At 43.0% G+C, this 18,985-nt stretch overlaps 1 protein-coding gene across 5 annotated transcripts; it reads right to left on the bottom strand.

Moving 5' to 3' along the window:
- Positions 1-6,472: 6,472 nt before the first annotated feature.
- LOC102399631 (cornifin) lies at positions 6,473-8,423 on the bottom strand. Of its 5 annotated transcripts, XM_044944345.1 has the most exons (3): positions 8,274-8,415; positions 6,965-7,234; positions 6,473-6,844 (listed from the first exon to the last, which is right to left on the bottom strand). In XM_044944345.1, the coding sequence occupies exons 2-3, from the start codon at positions 7,214-7,216 to the stop codon at positions 6,779-6,781; spliced, it is 318 nt and encodes a 105-aa protein (XP_044800280.1). In that variant the 5' UTR covers positions 7,217-7,234; positions 8,274-8,415; the 3' UTR covers positions 6,473-6,778. The 5 variants fall into 5 exon arrangements, with proteins under 5 accessions (XP_044800280.1, XP_006050708.3, XP_006050707.3 ...); XM_006050646.3 differs by having other exon boundaries at positions 6,473-7,229; positions 8,274-8,423; XM_006050645.3 differs by having other exon boundaries at positions 6,473-7,234.
- Between the last annotated feature and the right edge of the window lie 10,562 nt (positions 8,424-18,985).

Here is an 18,985-nt window from a genome sequence, read left to right on the forward strand (position 1 = left end):
CCAGTTAAGAATGTCCTTTAAATACATCTCCACTCTTCAGTATCTGCTTTATTTGGAAATTCCATGTGACAAAATGGGTAATATACACGTCATTTCTCCTGCCTTTCAAAGCATGATAATTATCTAAAGAAAAAGCCTTTGGGCCACTGAATTTTGATCTGAACTAGCTGTTCTTCATGAAGCATAAGCTTTATTTTTACTTGAAAGAATAATTGATAGCCAAACTGTGGTTAGTTAGATGGGTATTCAGCAGACATTTCTTCAACAATGAATTAAATGAGCCTGTCATTTTAAGGAAAACAGCTCAGACCCTAAGGTACTACTCCCAACAGTTCCCTTCCTGGCATTTATACTTCATGTAATCCCCTCCCCTTGAATGTGGACCTGTGATGTTACCTGCTTCTGACCTAGGGATTACAGAAAAGGATATGGTATTACCATTCCTGTGATTTTGTTATGTGTATGACTGACTAGCAGACTAGAGCTAGACACTCCCTTTCCAGGCTTGATGAAGCAAGAGCCTATGTGCCCATGTTGGAGAAATTCACTAGGCATGGAATTTTGGAGCCCTAGGAATTGCAGGTGGATTCTAAGAACTGAGAGAGGATTCCACTGGACAGCTAGCAAAAAGCTGGAACCACAGGAAATGAATGTTGTCAACAAGCTGAATGAGCTTGGAAGTTAGCTACAGCCTGGTGGACATCTGGATCACAGTCTATGAGACCCTGAGCAGAGGACCCAGCTAAACTGTGCCTTAGTCTTCTAATCCCTGGTAGCTATGAGACAACAAATATGCATTATTTTCAGATGCTAGGTTTGTTGCCACTTGTTAAACAACAATAGTATTTATTGCCAATGATTAAATGTGAACTTTTAGCAAAATTATAGTTTTGAAAGACTTATGCTCTCTTGGTTACTTGATTACACTATGAGCTTTACAGCTTCCAACACTTAATGCCTTTTCTCATAATATAGTGGGGATATTAATGAATGTGATTTCTATAATATATAATGAAATATGCTAACATTTATAAGATCTGCATAAATCAATGAACCAATATTTTCAATATGACCAATTTTTGATGCTAGAAAATCATGTATAGATGATAGGTAAAAGTACCAATATTGATTTTGATATTGTGCTACAATTATGTGTGATGTTAACATAGGGGAGATGGGGGCAAAGATGTGTATTTCCTTGCACCTTCCTGTGAATCTACAGAAACTGCAAAATTAAGATAGACCAATGATTAAAAAAAAAAAAGTTTGAAAAGCCTTTATGTTGAAGTTTTGTATCAATTCCACATTTAATACCTCCTTAATAATTTGTAATTGATTTTTATTTTTTTCCATTTTTGAAGATTTCTAGTAATTAGATTTTCGCATCAGTTTCTGGATTCACTCGGTCCTATATGTATTTTTTAACTTTTAATTTTGCAGTTTCTGTAGATTCACAAGAGGTGCAAGGAAATACACATCTTTGCTCCCATCTCCCCTATGTTAACATCACACATAATTGTAGCACAATATCAAAATCAATATTGGTACAATACACTGAGCTTATTAAGATTTCACCAGTCATGTATGCATTCATTTGTGTGTGTTGTGTGTATTGTGTGTGTGTGTGTGTGTGTGTGTGTGTATGTGTGTGTGTGTATAGTTCTATGCAATTTAGTCACAGGCATGGCTTTGGGGTCCACGTCTCTAGCCCTAGAGGGGACACGGCTCAGAACACATAGTACAATCACAGATGGTAGCAAAAAAGGATGCACTATGTTTACTTTTATTCAAACTTAGGAAAGTTTGAGGAAACAAGTGAAGGTGTCAGTAGAGATAAGAGAATGCATGCTCATATAATGAGTTGGTAAAATTCTCTATCTTATCTGTGAAGACATACTTTGATCACCTAAACCTATAATTATAATAAATGGCTTTTTATTTCTTCTTTTTTTTTTTACATTTTTTTCCTTTCAGTAATTTTCCCTGTCTTGCAAAGATTCTCCATTCTTACATCATCATTCAAAGAAAATTCTCCTTTTGTGCAACAGCAAATGTTGGTTGAAAGCAATAAGTAACCCCAGGATTCAACTTCTAAATTGTGTTAAGAAGTTGTCATTATTATGTACTGTGAAACCAAAGTGGTTTAGAAAATAAAGCAGATACTGTTCCAAAAGATCATTACCTATGTCATATGTTTTCTTGGAAAAAAAGACATGAATATCAAGAATTCTAACTCATGTGATCCTCTAATATGGATTGAGATGAAAAGTTTAAAAGAGTGGCAATTATGATGCATAGTTATTTATAGGATCAAGTGGTCCTAGTCACGGGCTTCCCAGGCGACATTAGTGGTAAACAACCCGCCCGCCAATGCGGGAGATGCAAGAGATGCAGTTTTGATCTCTGGGTCAGGAAGATCCCCTGGAGGAGAGCATGGCAACCCATGCCTGTATTCTTGCCTGGAAAATCCCATGGGCAGAAGAACCTGGCAGGCTATAGTCCATAGGGTCACAAACAGCTGGACATGACTGAAGCGACTTAGCAACCACGCAGTCCCAGTAATAGAGAAGTGGAGCAGTGGGACGTTATCTCCCAACTAATACATAAGCCCCCTGAAATTCCTAGAACAATTGGGCAGCCATGCTGCTAAAATTGGCACCCTGTATCAGCTGGCAGTTTGAATGACAGTGGCAACTTAGTGTTAAAAGAGTGGGGTTCAGAATGTTCCTCTCTCCATAGTGGCTGTATCAGTTTACATTCTCATCAACATGGCAAGAGGGTTCCCTTTTCTCCACATCCTTTCCAGCATTTATTATTTGTAGATTTTTTGATGATGACTATTCTGAAGAATATGAGGTGATATTTCATTGTAGTTTTATTTGCTTTTCTCTAATAATGAGAGATGTTGAGCATCTTTTCATGTTTATTGGCCATCTGTATGTCTCTGGAGAGATATCTGTTTAGGTCTTCTGCTCATTTTTTGATTGTTTTTCTGACACTGAATTGAATGAGTTTATTGTATACTTTGTAGGTTAATCCTTTGTCAATATGGAGATTCCTTTAAAAAAAAAAAAAGACTAGGAATAAAACTGCCATATGACCCAGCAGTCTCACTATTGGGTATATATCTTAAGAAAACCATAATTGAATAAGACACATTTACTCCAATGTTCATTGCAGCACTATTTACAATAGCCAGCACATGGAAGCAACCTAGATGTCCACTGAGAGATGAATAGGTAAAGAAATTTTGGTATGTATATAAGTGGAATATTACTCAGCCATAAAAGGAACAAATCTGAGTCACTTGAACTGAGGTGGATGAACCTAGATCCTGTTATACAGAGTGAAGTAAGTCAGAAAGAGAAAAACAAATATTGTATATTAACACATATATATGTCATCTAGAAAAATGGTACTGATCAACCTATTTGCATGACAGGAATAGAGATGCAGATGTAGAGAATGAACTTTTGGACACAGCAGGGGAAGAAGAGGCTGGGAAGAATTGAGAAAGTAGCCTTGAAACATACATTACCATATGAAAACTAGATAGCCAATGGGAAGTTGTTGTATAATACAGGGAGCTCAAGCTGGTGCTCTGTGACATTCTAGAGGGGTAGAATGGGGAGGGGGTAAGTTTCAAGAGGGTGGGACATATGTATACTTAAGGCTGATTCACGTTGTACAGAGAAACCAGCACAACATTGTAAAGCAATTATCCTCAAATTGAGAATAAAAACAAAAAAGAGCATTGTCAAATCCACAGCATTGTCTGGGAGGTATAGCCCACTCGTCATTTCAGCAGACATCACATAGACTCCCATCATGTGGCAGGTAGTTGGTGTGGGGGCGGCCGAGATTGGGGGTGGAATGTTGGACATACAACAGAAAAGAGGCAGAAGGCAGAGATGGAGGAACAGGATAACCAATGTTAAAGAGAATTGAGTGCACTATGTGGGGAGATGCTGGAAGCCACTGGAAAAGTGGTTGGAGAGTGTTTCTTCCGAGTCAGAGAAAGGAGGAAACAGCCTGTTGTCCTGTGGGAACTCCCTTAGAGAACAGTCTTCATCCAAACCAAATTGTCTTCTTTTTCCTTCAGGACACATGGAGACTCATGGTGCTCCTAGGACAGGAAGAGTGTGAAGGTGAGGAAACCAAGACACATCCGTGAAGAGAGCCAAACATCCATTTCTTTATCTGCACTGATGAGATCTGCAACCAAGCTGTGAACCAGCAGTTCACCAACCTGTGCATAGTTTGCATTTCATATCTCTCACCTACAAGCAGGACCCTGCCCTCTAGTGTTGGCTGGGTGATCTGACATTCTACTTCCTGGAGAGGAAAGGGGCTGAAAGAAGAGGAGTAGCTGAGGTGGGGAGAACTCCACCTCGGCCTGATAACCTCATTTAATCCTTGGTGGCCGTAGGTTCAAAGTCAGTGGGCAAGACTGCAGTCCTTGGTAGTGAATGGGGTGGACAGCGTGGAGGGCTTTCCCAAAAAGATTTAGTATTGCATAGGGGGTTTATGTGGGATCACACATGCACACAAGATGTAACTGTACCACCTTTCCTGTCTTTTGGGGCTGTGGTTCTTTTGGAAACTGCTGCAGGGATTTAGGAAGGTTCTGAAAAAATCTTGCCTCTAGCTCATCAATATCTTGGACTGCTTTGCTTTTTTGAAACATGCTAAAGAACTGCTGTAAATAAATGTAATTTCAATTTATGGTGTGCTGCTGCTGCTAAGTCACTTCAGTCGTGTCCTACTCTGTGTGATCCCATAGACGGCAGCCCACCAGGCTCTGCCGTCCCTGGAGAAAATGTTTAAAATTTTTTTTTGTCAATTGACTTCTTCCTTTTATTTTTTTATGGAAGTGTAGTTGACAAAGAATATATTGCTTTCAGGTGTACAACATAGTGATTCAACTTTTCAGTTCAGTTCAGTCGTGTCTGACTCTTTGCGACTCCATGGACTGCAGCATGCCAGGCCTCCCTGTCCGTCACCAACTCCCGGAGTTTACTCAAACTCATGTCCATTGAGTCGGTGATGCAATCCAACTATATCATTCTCTGTCATCCCCTTCTCTCTGGCCTTCAATCCTTCCCAGCATCAGGGTCTTTTCAAATGAGTCAGTTCTTCTCATCAGGTGGCCAAAGATTCACCTTTTATATATACATTAATTGATCACCACAATAAGTCTAGTAATCATCTGTCACCATTAAGTACTGCAATATTATTGACAGTATTTGCTGTTCATTATATCCCTGTGACATTTACTTTATAACTGGAACTTTTTGCCTGTTAATTCCCTTAATTTATTTGGCCCATTACTTCAAAGTGAAAGTTGCTCAGACATGTCTGACTCTTTGCGACGCCATGGACTATATAGTCCATGGAATTCTCCAGGCCAGAATACTGAAGTGGGTAGCCGTTGCCTTCTCCAGGGGATCTTCCCATCCCAGGGATCGAACCCAGGTCTCCCATGTTGCAGGTGGATTCTTTACCAGCTGAGGCACAAGGGAAACCCATTACCTCAAACCCTGCCCTTTGGTGACCTCCTGTTCATTCTCTGTATCTTTGAATCTGTTTCTGTTTTTTGGTATTTGTTTTTTAAAGACTCCACATATAAGTGAAATCATACAGTATTTGTCTTTCTCTATGTGACTTATCTCACTTAGCATAATACCCTCTGTGCCCATACATGTTGCTGCAAATGGCAAGATTCCCTTCTTTATTATGGCTTATTAATATTCCATTGTGTGTGTATATATCACATCATCTCTATCCACACATCGATCAATGGACACCTAGGTTGCCTTTTGTATCTTGATTATCTGCTCTCCCTCAACTTTATCTTAATTTTGGCCTCATATGTATTAACCTCTTTTCCTTCTTAAATGTGCCTAAACTTTTCTTTTCCATTTTTATTTACTGCATTTGCTCTTATGTTCTACTCTGAGAAGTACCCTGTGTGTGTATTTTGTAATTTGGGGGATCTGTGTGTGTGTCTGTGTATGAGTGTATGGGTACGTATGTGTGGATGAAGATGTGTGTGTGTGTTTGTGTCTGTGAATGTGTTTAAGAGCTTGGCAGGGAGAATGAGTGAAGAATAGATAATCATGATGGAACAGGAATAAAGAAATAAGAATTAAGGCAGTGTGGGTAGAGTCAGAGATGGCATGAAGCAGACACCATCTACACTTAGATATGAATAATTTACTCTTTCAAGAAGAAAGTCCTACTCTAGCTGCCCAAAGTAACAGACTCTGGCAGTCTTGCCTGCTCTCCCAATGCCAGCCTAGCAATGCTTGTGAGTATAGTCACACAGACACAGACACACACACGCGTGTTCCCAATGTCTAGATCCTTTCTGACTGCAGCTCTCACAACCAGCCCTTACTGTGGGCAGTTTCTGCTTCACGTGAAAGAACCATGAAGGAAGCTATCAGCCAGTGACACATACAGTCTGCTATCGAGTTAAACATATTTAATGGGGGCAGAGCAGGGAAGATTCACTCGATACCCCCAACCCCAACATCCTTCTTCAGATGAGCCCTGAGCAGCAGGAAGACTAGCTCAGCCAGTGAGCTTTTCAACCTGATTCAGAAGCTCAGGAACCCTCCAGACTGAATGTGAGGGAAGCTTTTTACAGGGTACAAAGAAGGAGGGGTTATGATTCAGGGTGACAGCACACTCATTGCAAGTGGGACAACAGAAGCAGATGGAGGAGATTCAGCAGCTGGTGCTCAGTTCCTCAAAGGCATGGCTGTGGACCACATTACTTCTGCTTGGTCTTCTGCTGAGCTGGCCCTGGGACGACTGGTGAAGGACATGGCTCTGGAACCTTGGGGTGGCAGGGCTCCGGAATCTTGGGGTGGCAGGGCTCCGGAACCTTGGGGTGGCACGGCTCCGGAACCTTGGGGTGGCACGGCTCCGGAACCTTGGGGTGGCATGGCTCCGGAACCTTGGGGTGGCAGGGCTCCGGAACCTTGGGGTGGCAGGGCTCCGGAACCTTGGGGTGGCAGGGCTCCGGCACCTTGGGGTGGCAGGGCTCCGGCACCTTGGGGTGGCAGGGCTCTGGCACCTTGGTGTGGCACGGCTCCTTGGTTTGGGGGATGCATGGTTCCTGGGGAGGAGGCTGGCAGGGCTGTTTCACCTGATGCTGCTGAAGCTGTGGAGGTGGGATGCAGGGCTGCTTCTGCTGGTGGGAACTCATGCTTCAAAGGAGGCTGAACTTAGAGACAGAAAAGCTGACTCAATGATTTGACTAAACAGAGAAGAAATCAAGTTAAATGCCAAACAGTTTCACTTCAGGGCCCTTTAGAGGAGACAGTCTCTGTTCCTCCTAGCTAAATTTGATAGTTAAAACATGCTTTGATAATTTCTGAGCTTTTGCAAGAGGAGGAGCTTAAAGGCAACTCATTTCTGTGCCATATCAGGGGGATTCATTCCTCGGCTCCATTTCTTCCTCAGACATGTCACGTCCCTTATCGACAAAACCCAAAACCACATATTAAGTCATTTAGAAAGTGATGTAGAAAGAGCTGCACAGTACACACCTCTAGTATCACACAGAACACCTTGTGACTTATTGGATGAGTCTAGAGTCTAAGCTCCTCTGACTTTACTCTGGCCTTTGTGTACATAGGCCTCTCTGAAATGCTTCCCTTCCCATCTCTGTGTGTCCAAATACTCCTCCATCATAGCTCACATCATGCGTCATCACCAGCAGCTCTTCTTGAGCTCCCCAAACTGCCACTGGCTTTCCTTGACCCTTCTCTGATACCAGTCACTATCTACTTTAGATTTCAGCTACGTGTGTGTACATGCATTTTCTTCTCTGCTAGGTTGTAAGTTTGCTGAGGAAGTTCTGTGACCATTTGATCCCCTCCACAGTGTCTAGCACTGTGCCTTAAGTATAATAAATATTCAGTAGAGGTCCATCTTATGAATTAAAATTTGTATAATAAGTTATCAGAAACAGAGAATAATGGTGTTGCTGAGTGTTTCCTGAGTTCTAGTGGTAACACGACCACTAATTTACCTTGAGAACTTACGAAGATTGTCCTCCTTTTTGACCCCCAGTTCCATAGCTGTCCACTGGAGGGGCTATCTTCACCAGCTCTAATATCCTTTCAAACCCAAACCAGGTTTCATTTAAAATAAAGATACCCCAGTATTCTCTCTTCAGACCTCTTACACGTGTTTGCCTCTGTCCATTTTCCAACAATGATAAAATAAAAATTTCAAATGGATTCTAATCAGAGACTCACCTGGTCCACAGAGAAGAACAGGTTGTCTGGTTGCTCCAGTCAGTTGTGAAGTCAACGGGCCAGCTGGCTTTTTATACAATGAATGAGCCCTGCCTCAAGGAAATACAATCATCGGGGGCCCCCTCTGTTTTCCTTCCTTACCTGTCAAGCACGATTCACCTGATTCCCCTCAATTATCAGTTGGCTCAGCTTTTGTGATGAAAACCACCCACTTGATATTCTTTGGCACTGGCTGTATGTCAGTGATGTCACCTGGGCCTAGTTCCAATTGCCCCTCCCCCGCAGACCCAGAATAGGGCTTATCTGGGGAGGGGGGACCCACAGGCTTCCTGGAGTGTTTAATGAGCTAATTCTGAAGAAAGGATTGAGTCCTTTTGCGGTAGTGCCACTTTCCTGCTGCCTTTTTCCTTGGGATGGTTGTTCCTCATGTGCTGTGGGATAGAGCACATTTGAACAGATGAACAAGTGGGAAAGGAAGGGGATCAGATGAGCTGAAGTGGGCACGTGCCATCTGCCTTATAATGCTAGATGCTAGAGAGCATGGAATTGACTGGTTATAGAGTCCTTGTCTGAAATGTCCTACACCCTTATGTTCATCCCCCTGTCTTTCTCCTAACTCCATTAAACTACACACATTTGGAATTACTTAATTATCACCCCCCACCACCACCACCAACCTCACCCCTCTCTGACTGGTTGCTAATCTGGGTAAACCTGCTTTGCTTTCACCAACCACACCTTCACCCCTCTCCTATTTCAGAGATTTTCAAGAGCTAATTCCTTTTCTGGGATAAACTTTTCTCTTCACTCCACCCAGCCTTCGGGACATGGCCCTGCCCTCTTTCCTAACACAACTCTATACCACCCCCACCTGAAAACCTGGCAGTCTTTTCTAACCACCTTTACCCACAACCCATTCATGGAGTCCTGCAGGATGAACACTTTCCCACCTCTTGCCCACTTCCTACTCCAGACCCAGCACCTTGAGAATCTTGCTGGCTGCAATGGTTTCCTTCCTCTCTGGCTCTGTATCTTTGGGCGGGTGGAGGAGGGGTGCTTTCTGTGCATCAAAAATGTGTCTGCTCAAAACAACAGTTGTTGTTGTTCAGTCTCTCAGCCGTATCCGACTCTTTGCGACCCCATGGACTGCAGCACACCAGACTTCCCTATCCTTCACCATCTCCCAGAGCTTGCTCAAACTCATGTCCAATCAGCTGCTTATGCCATTTAACCGTTTCATCCTTTGTCATCCCCTTCTCCTCCTGCCTTCAATCTTTCCCAGCATCAGGGTCTTTTCTAATGAGTCAGCTCTTTGCGTCAGGTGGCCAAAGTATTGGGGCTTCAGCTTCAGCATCAGTCCTTCCAATGAATATTCAGGACTGATTTCCTTTAGGATAGACTGGTTGGATCTCTTTGCAGTCCAAAGGACCCTCAAAAGTCTTCTCCAACATCACAGTTCAAAAGCATCAATTCAACAGTGTTCCCATAGTAATTTCTGTATCCTCATTCATTCGGCAAACGTTGAACAAGTGCTTAATATATACCTGTTATGTCTCATTCCAGGAGCTTTCCCAGTATGAAAACCCCTTCCCCTCAGAGTAAGAATTCCCTAGGGTGAGGGACACAGCCTAGTTCAGAGCCACTAGTTTAATGGAACTCTGAGATCTTCACTAGATCCATGCTTCTCAAGTGATAACAGTTTGAGGCTGTGAGAGGTGAAATAACTCACCGAAGACCAAACAAGAGACCCCATGAGAAAAGGAATTCCACACAGAAATCCTGTGTTCATCTTCGTACTAGTCCATCCTTGCTCCTAATGCCTACAGAGCAAATTAAGCTCAGGCAGGAAAATGACTAAAGGTGGAAAGGGGGAACTCAGCCTTCCTGGCTTGGAGCTGAGCCCACTCAGAGTCCTGGGAAAGCATCATGTGAGTGGCAGTGTGAGGTCAGGAAGAGCCTTGCCTTTTGGGTGAGCCCTTAATATTTGCTAAGATAAATCCTCTTAAGTAGGAAAAAAGTTACTGAATGTTTAAAGTGGCTCTGGGGATAAACAGAAGGTATTTCCAGCACTTCTGAAAGTAGAAGGGGCATGAGTTAGCATAGGGCAAAGTAAGGGGCTCATCTAGTTTATCATCGCTCAGTGGACTGGGTCTGAGAGAGGGAGAGAAAGGCTGAAATGCTAAAATGTCTGTTTTGAAGCAGAGTTGTTTTCACATTGGAGGAAGTCCCAGGGGTAAAATGACAGAGCCTAGGTGCCCTTATCAGTAATAGCATTGAGGATAGCAGAAGATACTTCTGAGCCATCTGAACAGGGATAGCTTCCCTCCACGATGGTTGGATCCTGGAGAGTCTCCTCACTATGGGCTTCTCTTTCTGGGGACATAAGAGTAGGGATTCCCTGAAGGTCCTTACACTGAAAATTTCCTCTGATGTACGCAACATGAAACTGAAGTCACTGCTTCAGAGCTGCCCTCAAAACACAAGATGTTACTAGGTGTGGCCTTTGGAGAATCCTAGTCACCCTTAAACCCAGATGTATAGATAGCTCCTCCTTCCTCTACCCCCAAACACATACCTAAATGTTTATGGAGCACATGCTGGCTCCACAGGTGGTCACCTCTTATGACCCCGAGTCCTAGAAGGGCCTCCCACTGTGAGCCCATCACGCTTGGTTCACATCCATCCATGGTGCCTGGTAAGTAGTAGCTGCTCGGTGACTTGGCAATTATAGAATGACTGACTGACTCAGTGAATGGGTGAATGAATGAATGGCATAATCTGATTTCTGAGAAGTCTCTCTTCTTTTGAAATGAGTTGAAAGGGAGAGTAAGGGTTCAGCAAAGCTTAGGGACAGGCAGCTTCCGCTGCCTTCTCCACCCAGTGTTCATGGTCAGCGGGTTTAATGATCCGTCTCCCTCTGGGCTGCTACCAGCACCATGATGACAGCCGAGCTCCTAGCCTCTCACCTCACTTTAACACCCCTCTGGGCTTGGGCTAGGTCCCTCTCTTTACCCAAACTCCTTCTCACAGACTCCTGACATAGGGGGCTTGGGGCAGAATCTGTTGCTACATTTGGTAAGATTCTCAGGCATGAGAAACCTGCTTCCTGCCCTCTGTCCTGTGGTATCAGCCAGCTTGTCTCAGGCTCTGGAGGATCTGAACCCAGGTCTGGGTCTTGGCTCTGGATGTCAAAGAATTTCCCTGTCACCCAGTACCCCACCTTGGCTGGGTTCTCCTGCCTGTCTTGACTTGTGCTTCCTGTACTCCACCCCACACTGCTCTGGATCCTGACTCTGTAACTTTCCCTTGACCCCTGACATCATTTTCCCCATTTGTTCGTCTGAAGCTCACCAGTGGTTAGCATTAAGTCAGTTCTCCCTTTCAAAGAAGGTCTGCTTTTTACCATCAGGGTGGCGTTAGCCAGTGAACCTGGCCCCATACACTTCCCACACAAAGAAAGGGCAAACTGGGTTGTTTCTGATGGTGAATGCATCTCTCAGAAATGGTCAATTCCTTGACCTTTCACAGGAGTCAAGGAATTGACCATTTCTGAGAGGAGCTGCTGCTCCTCCCTAGTCAAAACCCAGCTCCCCTCTGGGCCAGCTGGGGAATCTTTCCTCCACTAGCTCGCTCCGAGTGTGGAGCTAGTTCCTCACTCGTGCACAGAGCAAGGAGGGGGACCCTCACACTTGTGAACACAGTGATCACACTCTTCCTTTGCTGACTGAGGACACTCCCTCCTCCTTTACTTCCCCAAGGCCCAGAGCACACAGGGACTGACTTGCCAGATTCGAAAGCCCATCATTTTAGCACAGTAACCCATATTTAAAATATGGTAACATCTAGAAACAAGTGAGAGTTTTACTGCCACCTCCCCCTGAGCACTGTGGGGAGCTCAGGAGACCAGAATGTTGACCCCCACCGTACACTTCAGGCTTGGATGTTTAAAGGAAAACAAAGTCTATAACACACGGTGCCCCCATCTATAAAAGAAGAGGAGGAGAGGAAACACCAGACCTAGGTGTTTAGAAGCCTCCTGGATGCTTTGGCATAGGAGGCAAGAGAAGCAGTGGTTGCCGGCATGAATGCTGAGCTGGAGAGAGCATGGAAGTTCTAGTGCTGGAGAGCTTCTACCCAGCCCAGTCCCCAGGGAGCAAGAGAGAGAGGTGAAATATGGAAGGGGCACGGTCCAGGCAGCACAGCTTCTTTCGTTATTGGGATATAGCTGATTTACAGTGGTGTGCTAGTTTCAGCGTGTTAGTCACTCAGTTCTGTCCCACTCATTGTGACCCCATGGACTGCAGCCGGCCAGGATGGTTAGTTTCAGGTATACAGCAAAGTGAATCAGTAATACATATATCCACTTTTTTTTTCCAGATTCTTTTCCCATGTAGATCATTACTGACTTCTGAGTACAGCTCTCTGTGCTATCCAGTAGATCATTATTAGGTATCTATTTTATATACAGTAGTGTGTATATGTCAATCTCAGTCTCCCAATTTACCCCTCCCCATCTGGCATGTTGCGATTCATGGTGTCGCAAAGAGTCGGACATGACTGAGCGACTGAACTGTACTGAACTGATCTCCTTTCCCCCTCTGGTAACAAAAGTTTGTTTTCTGTATCTGTGACTCTGTTTGTGTTTTTATAGATAAGTTCATTTGTAACATTTTAAAAAGATTTCTCATATAAATGATATCATATGATATTTGTCTTTTTTTTTCTTACTTGCTTCCTTCATGACAACCTCTAGGTCCATCCATGTTGCTGCAAATGGCATCATTTTGTTCTTTTTTATGACTGAGTGATATTTCATTGCCTATATCTATCTATATACATTGTATATATCTATATCTATATATATAGCTATATATACCACATATTCTTTATTCACCTCTCTGTTGATGAACATCTAGGTTGCTTTCATGTCTCGGCTATTATGAATAGTGCTTCGTGGCTTCTTTAGTGGAAGAATCAGATAGAAACCTGTCTTCCTAAGAACAGAGTTCTTTACCCTCCCTCTTTTCTTTCCCCTGAAAGGATGGATAAAAATTTAAATCTGGCCTCTTTTACTCGAGGTAGGAAGAAAGAAAGGGCCAAGGTTTAGTGTCTGGCCCAGTTGTTATGCTCTTGTTAGTCAGATGACCTTGAGCAAGTTACCGAACCTTTCTACACTTCAACATCCTATTTTTTTTATAATAGGAACTTTAATTGTATTTCACAAGATTACTGTAAAGATTAAATGAAATGATGCTTCAAACACTATTAGGATGAATGAATGTTGTACATAGTCATTCTTGGTAATTTGTCTGTTTCCTTTCACTTCAAATCTCATGAATCTTCTTTCTCTGTTCTGTGTGTTTTTCCTTTTCTTCTCTCAGTGTGTGTGTGTGTATGTGAAAGAGAGAGAAGGGACCCAAGGACAGGGTGCCCTTCTAGAGTGGGACCACATGCTCGGGCTTTATGGTTGCTTTATCTCCTCTCATTTTTTCTATGACACTTTCAGATGCACATGTTTGTCAGATTATATACAAGTTATTGGATAGTGGCAATGACCACACAGCCCATACTTTATTCAGGTTGGAGTGCAGGGGGTGGCTAAAGTTGGTGATCATGCAATGATGTGGACATGCCCTAGGTAAGGAAATGGAGGCAGAAAAATGTAAAGGAACTCTCCCAAGAGATCATAAAAGTAGGATGTGCCAGGACACAGTCCCTTAACAACTTTGCCATATTGCTTCTCAATACTTGTGGGATATTCTATATGCTGGAGAGCTACTCTTAGAAGGAGGAGAGGGTGGCTAGGACAAGGAATAGGACAAGGAGAAGAAGAGGGAGCGGAGGGAGGAGGGGGAATCCTGGTTGGGTCCTGACATTCTCACACAGCTGAACAAGCATTTGCCTATCTGTTGTCTTTTCTAGACAGAGTTTCTCTATCTTGAAATAGAAGTAGGATAGGATATAGATGATCAAAGACATACACAGAGAGAAAGAGAGGCTACTGAGTTTTGAAATGGAATCAGGAATGGTTCAGATTTATATCATAGATAAATGCTCCACCACTGATCACTCATTGCCCCTTGGGCTGTTGAAGGGGCAGACTGATAACCACATGACTAAAAGCATCTTTGGACAGAGAATCCAAAACCCTGTTGGAGGTGACTGTTGTTTGTAGTTGTTGGTTCCCTCTTGTTTGTTCAGCTGTGCCTGCTTCATCACTGATCCACCTCTACAGAAAACACCTCCAGAGTGCAGAATGGCTTCTAGATGTCACAGATTTGAGGGGTCTTCCATGGTGGTCCAGTGGCTAAGACTCTCCTCTCCCAATGCTCGGGCCCAGTTTCAATTCCTGGTCAGGGAACTAGATCCCAGTGCTGCAACTAAAGATCTCATGCACCACGACTCAGACCTGGCACAACCAAATAAATAAATACTTTTTTAAAAACAACAATAAATTTAAAAATATAGATCACAGATTTGAAAACATAAAGTCTTGTGTTCAAGTTCTAGCTCTGCTCCTTACTAGCTGTGTGTGTGTGAGAGAGAGAGAGAGAGAGAAAGAGAGAGATTAGAAAAGTTTCTTAATAATAATAGCTCCTATTTGATTAGGGCTTCCCTGGTGGCTCAGTGGTGAAGAATTTGCTGGCCAATGCAGGAGACCCATGAGACCCTGGGTTCAATTCCTGATTTGGGAAGATCCCTTGGAGAAGACATGACATCTACACAGTGTTAAACTTTGTTCTAGGCACTTGACACTAATCCCTACAATATCACTGCTAGGAGTAGGTCATGAAAGCCATTTACAGATGCTGAAGCACAGAGAATGTCCCCTGCCCAAGTTTACGTGGTAAATAGGTGGAAGGGCCAAGAAACAAATTTAGCGTTGTGACTTTGAGACCTTAATCAATCTCAACTTATCTTACCAGTAAGTTAGGAACGATAAGATTTGCTTCCAGAGCTACGGTTCAGTGAGATTATATATGTTAAGTGACTATTGTAGTGAGCAGAGCATAGCAGATAGAGTCTAGATATCAAGTACATTTCTTCTCCTGAAAGTCTCAAGTGCATCTGTTGTTAGAAACTCATCTCTAGTGACTCAGAACATTCCATAATTTTCTTCATTTGTGAAGTAGTCAACCATTTATTTAACACATAGTTGCTGAATGACAACCACATGTCAAGCATGGAGTCCCAGCCTATATGAAGTCTGGTAGAGAAACGGGCAGCCTTCTGTGAGCTTCTGGGACTCAGTATCCATCAGTGAGGAATGTTCCCCTAACTGACCTAAGCGTAAGAGTCACTTGGGGTGCTTGTTAAAATACAGCAACAACCTATTCATCTTCATGTAATACGAGTAGCCAGAGGACACCTGGGGATCTGTATTTCTAAAGTGCTCATCAGGTGGCTTTTGTGATCAGATAAGTTAGGAAACACTAGATTCTAAACCCAATGGTTTTTCTACCTTGATTGAAATGGACATTATCTGGTATCTTTAAAAATATCCCTGTGGACTCCACTTGAGATTTATTTAATCAGTTGATTAAAAAAAAAAAAAGTCCTCAGAGGCAAGCAGGTTTGAAAATCATTGCTCCAACAGAATATCTCAACTCTTAGGACTTGAATGCAGACAAGAATCCCCAGTCCCATAACTCCTTCAGGTGGAAGGAGGTACAGGGTGGTGCTAATTTACTGGGGCACTTGTTGATGTTGATGTTGATGCAACTAAGTGCCTGTGGATGTGAGTGTTTGGCCTAAGGATATTGGGAACCTTGGAAAGCAATTAAGTCTCATTGAAAGAAGGCTAAGTACTTCCACATACCCTTGAACCCCCCACCTTCCCTCCAGGGAATCATCAAAACACAGGCTCAAGCTGGTTTGCCTGGGCTGGTTTTGGACTCGGTGGCCTGGAGCGAAGAGATGGTTCTGTGTCACCTACCTGTATACCATCATGCTCATGATAGTGAGAATTTTTGGTGGTGTAAGGGAAGCAAGATTTTACCTCTACCCATTTTAGGATTTTGCCTAGGACTCCTTTAAAAAACAAACAAACAAAAAAGATCAACAAGAGAAAATCAGTTTATTAATGTGTGCAGTGTACTTCACTCTAAAACAAAAAGTAACTCAGAACTGTGGCCCAGGACTGTGGCTTGTATAGCATCTTCAACAAAGACCAATACATATATAGAGAAATGACAGGACAAAAGAAAGCAATTTTAGGCTTCCAAGGGCAGCAGACTGTGGGAAGGTAAATAAATGGGTGAGAACTAAAGGAGGAAGATTGGTTTGCAGATTCCTCTCCTGCCATCACTGGTCTGATGAGATTCTATCTCCAGTACTAGAATTTATATTCTGTGTTTAGGCCAAAAGGGGATGGGCAGGGGGTGGATTTTTCTGTGTTTGCTGTTTCTTAATTGCCTTCAGCTTGAAATAATTTTTTATGTCAAAGAGGCATATCTGGGGTGACATATTCTTATTTCCTTCAGTGGATTAGAGGTCTATGCCTCCCACCTCCAGGAAGCTTCTGGCAGGGCCAAATTATGAACTTTGGAGTCCCAAAGTACTGAAAATTATAGCTTTCCACCTCCCTCCTTCCTCTGCCAATTCAAAATAAATCTTTATTTTTCAAAACCTAAAATGCACAATTGTAGCTTTTAAAAAATATTTTCTGGTTTACTTTCATCTGAAATTGTTCATAAATCTGACATTCTTTCTTTTTTTTTTTTCCAAGTCTTTATTGAATTTGTTACAATATTGCTTCTGTTTTATGTTTTGGGTGTTTTTTTTTTTTTTTTGGCCATGAGACATGTGGGATCTTAGTTTCCGGACCAGGGTTTGAACCTGCACCCCCTGCATTGGAAGATGAAGTCCTAACCACTGGACTGCCAGGGAAGCCCCCTGACCTCCTTTCATTTGTTTATTCTCTCATTTTCTGGGCTTTGCCCATGCCCAGAACATGTGGACTTTACATATTAGATCAGTAGATGCACCTCTTATGGGAATAGGGAGGGTGGGGTAGGGAATAGCACTTACAAAAGTACAAAGCGCCCCTCACCCCAATTGTCCATGGGGTTTTCCAGGCAAGAATATGCCATTTCCTTCTCCAGGGGCTCTTCCCGACTCAGGGATTGAACTCACATCTCCTGTGTCTCCTGCATTGCAGGCAGATTCTTTACTTGCTGAGCCATTGAGGAAGCCCTACCCCAATGTATGGATCCACCTAATTGTTGGGCAGAAAGAAAACATCCAATCCAACTTCTCATTTTATGGACAAAGGACCCAGGTTAAGGGACATACTGAAAATCATAGGTCTTTTTAGTAGCAGAGCTAGAACGAGGATCCCTGTCCCTTCTTTCCTGGACCCAAGTGCTTTCCAAGCTGGGAAAAAGACAATTTACAATTAGCATAGATTCCTGAGCCAGAAAAGAGACTTCCATATGGCCACTCTCTAGGCAGAGGGGTATCCTTATGCTAATGTTTTGGAGCTACCTTCCCCAGTTGTAAAAGATGGTTGTAAGACCAACCATTTATTGAGCATATACAATATCCAGTCAATTTACAGATATTATCACCACAAAAATTCTGCAAATAAGGGTTCTTAAACCATTACAATTTTTCACATATGAGAAAACTAAATCTCGGGATCTAAGTGACTGGATGCAGGTGGACAGCTAGGAAACAAGAGATCCTGAGATTCAATGCTGTTCAGTCTGACTACAGAACCCATGCCCCTTTCTCCAAAGGAACTGTCAGAACATCTCCAGTGCAGACACCCATGCCTGGGCACGTGGCCTCTAAGGGGCTCTTGGCCAGAAGAGGCAGTGGCAGAGAATAGAAACCGACCAGGTTTGTGTTCACCCAGTTGGGCAAGTGGCTCAGGTAGGGCATTGTTTTGCTCTGGGGTGGAGAGAATTTTCCTGGCAAGTCGAGGAAGAGGGATAGCAAGAGAAAATGGCAATGAGCCTTCCCTCCATTTCTGTAGTATTTAGAGTTCTAAGTACACTTTCCTTTCTACAGAAGAACAGAAATATTGTTTTAATCTTATTGATTTATTTTGAACGGGGTTTGAAGACATGATGGGAGATGAAATTAGTGAAGTACACACAAGGAACATTGGGGAAAAAAAGCATCATTTTTCAAGTAAATTAAGGTTGGAAATATAACCTTTAAAAAATTGGAAGCAGGATATTATATTGGAAACTGTGTGTGTGCTGTCACTTCAGTCGTGTCCAACAATTTGTGACTTCATGGACTGTAGCCTGCCAGGCTCCTTTGTCCATGGGACTCTCCAGGCAAGAGTACTGGAGTGGGTTCCCATTTCCTCTTCCAGGAGATCTTCCTGACCCAGGGATCAAACCTGCATCTCCTGCATTGCAGGCAGATTCTTTACCACAGAGCCACGAGGGAAGACCCATACAGGAAACTGCATGCAGTTCAGTGAAATTTCACAAAGTGGCTGCATCCATTTACCTAGGACCCAGATAAAGACATAGAATTTGACCAGTTTCCCCTACTACAGCCTTCCTCTCACCTTCTTGTCATTCTGACTCTGTAAATAGAATCATTCAATATGTGCTTTTAATGTCTGCATTCTTTCCCTCAAGACTGTGTTTATGAGATTTGCCCATGCTATGTAGGATAATGTGTCCAATGTCATCGTTTTGTAGCATCTCATTGTATGATTAAATGGGTATTTAGAATATTTTTGGCTTGGA

The sequence above is a fragment of the Bubalus bubalis genome, chromosome 6 (assembly GCF_019923935.1).
Source record: "Bubalus bubalis isolate 160015118507 breed Murrah chromosome 6, NDDB_SH_1, whole genome shotgun sequence".
NCBI lineage: Eukaryota > Metazoa > Chordata > Mammalia > Artiodactyla > Bovidae > Bubalus > Bubalus bubalis.

Coding starts and splice junctions, on each gene's coding strand:
- LOC102399631 (XM_006050646.3), bottom strand. CDS start 7,216: ATGAGTTCCCACCAGCAGAAGCAGCCCTGCATCCCACCTCCACAGCTT.